At 40.9% G+C, this 9054-nt stretch overlaps 1 protein-coding gene across 1 annotated transcript in view; it reads left to right on the forward strand.

The window, feature by feature from the left end:
- Positions 1-5785, forward strand: part of LOC134803848 (SID1 transmembrane family member 1-like) — a 31065-nt gene extending 25280 nt beyond the window's left edge. The window contains exons 19-21 of the mRNA XM_063776676.1: positions 371-482; positions 1168-1260; positions 2611-5785. Of these exons, the coding sequence (XP_063632746.1) occupies positions 371-482; positions 1168-1260; positions 2611-2787 (382 nt within the window). The 3' untranslated portion in view covers positions 2788-5785. The remainder of the gene's footprint in view (positions 1-370; positions 483-1167; positions 1261-2610) is intronic.
- Positions 5786-9054: the final 3269 nt, after the last annotated feature.

Here is a 9054-nt window from a genome sequence, read left to right on the forward strand (position 1 = left end):
TCCTGCGCAACTTCCTGCCAGTTACTGACGCGAAGCTGAAGTAGATCCGCCGCCACACTACCTTCCCAGCGATACCTGGGCCGACCCACCGTACGGCTACCAGTCGGTCGTCCCAAGAACGCCCTCTTGACAGCCCGATCCTCTCCCATTCTGAGTAGGTGACCGAACCAGCGAAGTCTGTGCGCTTTCGTTTCGTTTTCACATATATGCCGTGACTTATTTTTAAAACGTGTTTTTCAATTAAAAGACACATCAAGATTGTTTACCTTTTTCCTAATGCTAAAAAAAACGAACTATAGTGAACTATAATATTCATTATGTAAGGTTTTGCGGTTGCAAATTTTCTATATACTTAACAACATTTTCGCAGCATGTACGAGCACAATAAGGACTTAGCGCGCCATCTACTTGCCATCCTCATGGGCAACACTGTGCTCTATCTACTGGGCTACGTCATCATGAAACTAGTCAATAAAGAAAAGGTAATTTCCTTTAAAAAAATAAAAAAGACGGCCAAGTGCAAGTCGGACTCGCGCACGAAGGGTTCCGTACCATTACATATATCACTCATTTCGCTCACTTCGATCAGTGGATCTGTAGACTATATTGTTCAAGAGTGAGTAGAGGGAAATGTCAATCAATCAGATACACACAGCCACAAGTGCGACCAAGATGGCGGACCTCGCGATACGATCCCGCCATGTTTTCCCGACACCCTCCGAATTCTTCCGAACCGCCCCGAAACCTATTCGCATCGTCTCAATCGCTCGTCACGCTCGGCCGGCTCATACGAATCATGAGTGGGAAAGAGCGAGCAAGGAACACTGAGATAGATGAGCGACTGAGCGAGTTAAATCATCAGTGAGTTGAAGAGTGAGCGAGTTTAATCAAAATATATAGTTCATTTAAATCACTTACCGTAAACTGGGGTTACTTTGATTCGTGGGGTAACATTGATCATCGATTTTTCAACAATAAGGAATTCGTTTTTGATCGCTTTCATCATCTAATTCTGTTAAGCATGCCAACGACATCATAAAATGTTTAAGTTCGCGTTCAAAACTCAACTCCTTATTCCTCAAAAATCGATTATCAATGTTACCCCACGAATCAAAGTAACCCCATTTTACGGTACTCGTGAACGACACGTGTCTACTTTGGTTGCAGGTGCCGGTGCGGGCGTGGATGTTCTGCGCTCTGGCTCATCTCTGCTGGATCGTGGCCTTATACTTGTTCCTCGACGGACATACGCGGTGGGCGGTAAGTATTATACTATTTCGATTTGTGGCTGGCCCCGAACGGCTAATCCTTTGTCTATAGGGAATATTACGCGAAACTCTGCTTAGGGGGCGCTACTACCACAACCCATCACAATCTGGGGGTCTACCGCGAAACAAGAAAATCTAAATTTCGTTATCTAACCTCTCTATCACTCTTGCATATTCGAGCGATAAAGAGGCAGAGATAACTAAATTTCGATTTTCGCGGTTCTCGGTAGGCCCTTGTTAACAAACCGCCTTGATGCATCAATGTCATATTTTACTGTCTGTGAAAACTTGTCAAAAACCGTTTAAGTCATAGTATAAGTTTCTCTATGGTTTACTAGCTAGCTTAGTGCTGCACTCTGGCGGCAGAACATTGCAGTAATGCCCCCTATTGTTAAGTAAAACCGTACCTGCAAAAAAAGGGTCATATAATTCTATTTGGCACCTGAGCGCGGGCTAGTCCAACGCTCATAAAACCAGTGTAGGTGCGCTCTCCGATAACGGGCCTTTATTACGCATCTCGATGACACATTTTAGACTGGTTCTATAGCGTTTGACTCGCTGGCAATCGGTAACCGTAGAGGGAACACACACAGCCTCGCGAAATATTTTTCCATTTGTTCATTTTGAATCTTATTGCAATTTAAATAGGAGTTGTAATTAAATAACCGGTTAAAGTGACCCAAGCATTATGCAGGTAGTAAGTAGCACGTGCGGTTTTACTTAACAATAGACAAAGGATTAGCCGTGCGGGGACCAGCTACAAATCGAACGACTATACTATACTACGTTTTGTTTAGCCTCGTGCCGCGCACCATACAAAATTATAGCCAAGGAAGTTAGAAGGATGTTAGTTCTTGTTGTATTTTGAATTAGGTTGAATTTCATTTGTTCAAAAGTTTTCCGAGACAAATGAAATGCTACCTACTTTGTATTTTTTTTATACCACATCGGTGGCAAACAAGCATACGGCCCGCCTGATGGTAAGCAGTCACCGTAGCCTATGGACGCCTGCAACTCCAGAGGTGATACATGCGCGTTGCCGACCTTTTAAAAACCTGTACACTTTTTTGAAGAACCCCATACTGTAGACCCTCGGGAAAACCTCGGAAGGGAGCTCATTCTACAGCCGGAGCGTCCGCGGGAGGAAATTCCTCTTAAATCGCACAGTACGCGACCATTTAGGTTCTAGGGTGTGAGGATGAACATAGTTTGATATTGATGATTGTATTTAATTAAGGTTGACAATCCATTGAAACTGTCTGTACATCCTAATGTACATTGGGCGGCACGAGGTGAAAACTAGCTTATGTACGTAAATATTAAGAATAAATGATGTTCCCAGGACACGCCAGCGCAGTCCCGGCGCCGCAACGCCGTCTGCTCGTCGCTACAATTCTTCGACAGCCACGATCTCTGGCACGCAGCCTCCGCGGCCGCCCTATACCTGTCATTTAACATGTTGCTGACTATAGATGACCCATTAGCTGACACCCCTAGGGAACTCATACCCGTGTTTTAACTGAGGTTTTATCAACTAGTACTAGTATGACAAAGTTTGTTACACTATATCTTGAGTATTCTTCGACCGATATTCATGAAATTTTGCAGGAACGTAGTTTATAGAAATATAATTTTTAGGTTCGAATTTGAAGAAAATCGGCCTGTTGGCTAGGAAGTTAGAGAGAGAAAAAGATGTATATTTCGCGAGGTGTGTTCAGGGTGAACTACTAGTACAACAATGTCTGTCTGTCTGTATGTTTGACAGTCACGATCTCTGGCACGCGGCGTCCGCGGCCGCCCTATACATGTCCTTCAACGTGTGCCATTTAGGCCTGATGATGGAGACGCAGAGGAAGGCCCAGGCTCACATATCTCAGCCAAATAAAAGATCTCTCGAGTTTCCGTCGTGTCGTACGAGGGAGTTAAAAGGCTGGCCCAGTTGAAAGAAGAGTGGCGATTACTCCACCGACAAGAGCATAGCTCTTGAATACTGATGATGATGGAGACCGGAGACCTTATGGTAAAGTATTTTAGGTGCTTAAAAATGTTGCCCATAGAATGTAATTATTTTTGTAAATTTTTATTTAATTTTATAGTTTAAAGTGATCGATCATTTCAACTGAGACAATCGTTGAAAACCGGAGATCCATGAAGTCAAAGCTCACTAGAGTCAGACCAAGATAAGTCTGCAGCGATTTGTATAGCACAGACGTGCAAGTGAACTCCTTCTTGAGAGGCTGTGGCCAGATATAGCACTAAGCAGAGACGAGTGGAAGAAGAGGGGGAGGCCTTTGCCCAACAGTGGGCTCTGAATAATAGACCTGCAAGTGTTATTTTAAACGTAAAACTTCTATGAAATTATCTTGATCTGACTCTAAATGGTAAATAATTGACTTAAAGCTCGTATCTCGATATTGTCTCTCTACTGAGATACGAGGTTTCTAAGATTAGTGACGAATTGTTTTTGTACGAACTAAGGAATTGATAGTATTACGAATAAAGTGCTTAGGATTAAGGTTCCTTAAATATCTGAACGTAATCTCTATTTATCAAGAGTTTAGATTATTTTGAGCACCTTGGCTGCTCCGATATATATATATACAGGTTGGGCAAATTAGAAGTGCCTACCAGTGGCGGCGCGTCAAACATATCCATAGGCAAGCCGCCTAGTTTGGCTTACATATTTCCTTTACAACTCTGCTCAAACGTCCAAAAACAGGCAAGCCGGTGGGAATCGGCTTTTATGGACGCGCCGCCAGTGGTGCCTACACACTTTAGTCAGAAGCTGTTAAAGCACGGAGGCACTTTTTCTTAGGCGTCACACATATTTGTGGCTTTCCATTAGAGAAGGGTCCTTATGTGTCATGTGAATAAGGAAACCCATAAGAAAAGGGGGAATAAGGACCCTTTTCTATGGAAAGCCACATTTTATGCTATCAACGAATCTTTGGTAGTTGTAAGTTTTTTATACCTATACTTTGTACTCAATGAATTAATAATATACATTAATATATATGGTAGTTACCTAAAATTGGCTAAAAATTTATACCTAAAAATGTGTACTCAATCCGTATGATAGAGTCAGACCACGCGAAGTTTTCATCTTAAGTATCTATGGAGTTTAGTTTAAAGCATATGGGGCATTATCTATGAAAAGGGACCTTATTGTCGATGGCACTTTACGCCGCACAGCGTCGCGCGGCATTGTGTTTATATCGGAGCATCGTTAATAATGGCGTAAGCGCCATCGACAATGTGACGTCTAGGTTCTGTTATATTACAAGGTGATAAATAAAACTCAGTTGGTCAGGCATGTGCTCCGCGACCCGCCCGCACGCCATGACAGTTGACAACAGAATGTCGACCTGCAGGTAGTTTAAGTTCGCATTGCACTTTTATTGTGTAAACGTCACAGACAATAAGGTCCCTTTTTATTGTGTAAACGTCACAGACACTAAGGTCCCTTTTTATTCTGTAAACGTCACAGACAATAAGGTCCCTTTTTATTGTGTAAACGTCACAGACACTAAGGTCCCTTTTTATTGTGTAAACGTCACAGACACTAAGGTCCCTTTTTATTGTGTAAACGTCACAGACAATAAGGTCCCTTTTTATTGTGTAAACGTCACAGACACTAAGGTCCCTTTTTATTATGTAAACGTCACAGACAATAAGGTCCCTTTTTATTGTGTAAACGTCACACACTAAGGTCCCTTTTCATAGATAACGTCACATATGGAGTTTATTATACACGTATTCTTGCTGCCAATTTTGTGTAAAGTTAGCGTGGTCAGAGTCTATAACGTATTTTCGGCGCCTATGTAATAATTAACGCCATTCGCGGTTAATCACACTGATGCGCGTGTGTGAGCGAGACAGCGCTATGCACGTGTAGCGATGACCCGCTCGCACACCGGAGCGGCGAGCGGATCCCCATCCGATGTTATAAACGCCTCTGGTTATAATTAGTACAGTTCGCCATCAGATATATCGAAGCGGCCAAGAAACTCACAAATATCTGAACACACCTCTATTGCCAAGGCGTTAGGGCGTATCCAGACTAGTAAATTTTTCGCCAATCTGATTAAATTGCCCGACCGAATCAGGACGTGCGGAGGCAAACGCCAATTCGGCTCGCCGAATTCAACCGCCGATAATGACCGATATTACCGATAAAATGAGGTGCCGACGCAAGAATACCAATTTGTGACGCCAGTATTTTTGTTCTGGGGCATTTTTTCAATTTAGAGGGCTCTAATGTCACCATAAATCTAAAATTGGTGATTAAATTGGAGATTGACGCCAATTTCATTTCTGATCAAATCGGCCGATTTGATCAGTCCCGTCTGGATACCGCTTTGGAGTGCGTGTTCAGATATTTTTGAGCACCACGGCCGCTCCGATATATCTGATGGCGACTGTGTAGGTATACTTTTCTGAAGTAGCAATAACAAATGTATCATACAAATATCGAATGTTAAATTATTTTTGTATGAAGTAAACGCTTATTAAAATTAGTTTTGTTTTTATTTCATCCCTCACAAATATTAAAATACACCCACCTTAAAGAAATAGTACATTGTGCAACATGGGGCGTAAGTTGAATGCAAACGAGAGTAAGTTAAATCGCGACGGCTTGCCGGAGCGATTTATAGACTCGAGTTTGCAATATTATTACGCCCCGAGTTACACACAATGTTTTTCATCACACTTGCGATACAAAAATTTAGTATAAAGACAAAAAACTGTTAATTACGGCACCAAAAACTTCATAACTCCCTAGGGAGAACGCTTTTTCTATAACTAGCGGGAGTTATAGAAAAAGCGTGCGTGCAATTCCACATTTACTGAGCGAGTGTGATGAAAAAATCATTAGGGTGGTATTCCACCTAAGAGAGTTATTAAGAGTCAGACGTTAGTTAGTTTTCATGCCAAGTGCTACATCAAGAGTATGGAGTTTATAGGGATACTAGCTTTTGCCCGCGACTTCGTCTGCGTGGAATTAATGACTAATGACATGACAGCAGCTAAAGTAGGTATAGCGCCTGGATAATGCTAATAGCAATCATTCAATCCGCGCATTGCTTACTTCAATTATTAGGCAATGCATTAACTCTTTCAATTCCAACCCCCTTTGTACATACTCTCTTCAGGGATGATTTCCGACATCAAAACTATCCTATGTCCTTCCCCGGGACTCAAACTATCTCTATACCAAATATCAACTAAATCGGTTCAGCGGCTTAAACGTGAAGAGGTAACAAACAGACAGACACACTTTCGCCTTTATAATATTAGTATGGATGTATATATGCATTCTTACTGCCAAGTTTGTGCAAAATTAGCGTGGCCAGAGTCTAACAATAACACAAAGGTGGTCTTATTTATTATCTATATACACGGTGGCCAAAAAATAAGTGCATTCCTTGCTAGGGAGGTTTTGGGATAATACTGAGCCACTTTTACTATGGGACCAACCCCGAAATCGAGAAATTAGAATGGAAAGGGAGACCTTTTAATTGGCCTCTGGGCGGCTGGAGGTACCATTACGATTTGCAATCAATCATAATCAACGTCACTCATCAATGATTTCCCATCTACCCTCAATGAAAAGTAGGACAAAATTACGAAAAAACATATCTCACATCATTGCCGTCTTAAAACACAACCATATTACGTTGATATAAAGTTCAAATTACAATAACTTGATCATAAACAAAATACTACCTCCTCTTTATCAATCGATTTTACCCGAAAATCCCAAAACGACTAAAACGCCTGGTAACCCTGAAAAAAAAACACAAACGTCAGAAAGCGCGCTAAAGTTCAGAGTTCCTTGTTTATTGTGTATGCTTAAGCTTTTTTGGAGTTGAGAGGTGGATAGAGGTGCACTGGTGACCTAGGCTCGGGCCAGTCGATGCCCCAGTGCCCTAGTTAGGGCCGCGCCCTCGTCCGCGCAGGCGCGCGACTCAATGGAGCCCCGAGCAACGGGGGTGGAACGGGGTAAAGTTTTCCCTGGAACTCGGGAGTATTTGATAGGGGTAGGACTTGACAAAAAATACGAAGCTAAAAACTATTTCATTAATATTATGTATGTTTGTAATGTAATAAATGTATTGATTGATCCTAAAATAAGTTTTCCGCGATCCTTGCAAATGTGCATTCATGCAGATCATATATTAATAGGGGATATTACTGCAATGTTCTGCCGCTAGAGTGCAGCACTACCAACTCAGTAAATTCATAGACTAACTTATACATACTGTACCTTAAACTGTTTTTTGATAAGTTTTCACAGACAATAAAATATGACATTGATGCATCAAGGCGGTTTGTTAACAAGGGCCTACCGGTAAACGCGAAAATCGAAATTTAGTTATCTGCCTCTTTATCGCTCGAATATGCAAGAGTGATAGAGAGATTAGATAACGAAATTTCGATTTTCTTGTTTCGCGGTAGGCCATGTGATTGACGTGACGTGTGATGTGTCAATGTGGTTTGTTTACTGTATGTGCCACAAAGGTGCCACCTACGCGGAGCTTTGCCTAATATTCCCTATTATTATAAAATTTTGTAGAGTCGCACCTCGCTAGCTCTTGGCATACATCTCTAATTCTCTAGTATAATAATATCATCGATTCGAAACTTGATTAAAGAAATAGAAATGCTTTTAAATATCCGCAATTATATTTTTGAGCGAACACATCGATTATTTTTTTTTGTTAAAACTAACAAAAATAACATTTCTAAAACAATGATATCCGCGATCCCGAAACGCAGCGACGCACAGTCGTCTCTCTCGCTCGTGCCACTCACGATCACCCTCACTGAGAGTGAGAGAAGAACCTATATAAACTCACGGCACCTGAACTCTATTATCGATTAACCACTAGCGTTAGACCAAGCTAAGTTGGCAGCGATTTTATTAGCCCAGACTGTGCAAGTGTTATTTTAAACGTCAAATTTCTATGAAATTATGACGTTTTAATAATACTTGCACAGTCTGGGCTATCAAAATCGCTGCCAACTGAATTTGGTCTAACTCTATTCATTATTATGGAACTACCACAATTAGTTCGTGTTTTCCAATTAGGAGAACCATGAAACACTAAGTAAGACAAAGATAATTTAATATGATTATCTCTGACAATGTTTGAAATGAGACAATTAAATGCAAAAATTAATGTAAATATATAATATTCAGATAATATTAATATCAATATGTAATAATAATTAATCAGCAAATACCTGAAATGTAAAATAACAGTTGGATATTGTACATATATTTATTGACTTGTAAAATGATTGCCTTTTACCAATAAAACATCTGAATCTGAATCTGAATCTGAACACTGATTTAAACTTTCACAATTTTACACATTATTATATTGTAAAACGGGACTGAATCGCGAGGACGTAGATCCGTGAATACCCAATTATTTAAATAAATATGTCCCCTTGTGACTATCGTACAGTCGACGTCAAAGATATGTTTACACTTTTGCACCTTACTCCCTTATATAAGGCGAAAAATACAACATATCTTTGACATCGACTGTACCACATTAGTAAATGACTCACGCTAATTACATACGAGTGGGACACCTCCCACTTCACAGAAACATTACGGTAGTACCTGATAACGAGTGACGTCACGCATAGCTTGAGTCTTCCTCGTGGGGTGAACCTGACACGTCATGCCGTGACGACATGATACACTCGTTGTCAAGAACTACGTACGTATATAAGATTGTATTTACTTAATTTATATAATCTCTATTGCAAA

This window comes from Cydia splendana, chromosome 27 (assembly GCF_910591565.1).
Source record: "Cydia splendana chromosome 27, ilCydSple1.2, whole genome shotgun sequence".
Lineage (NCBI taxonomy): Eukaryota > Metazoa > Arthropoda > Insecta > Lepidoptera > Tortricidae > Cydia > Cydia splendana.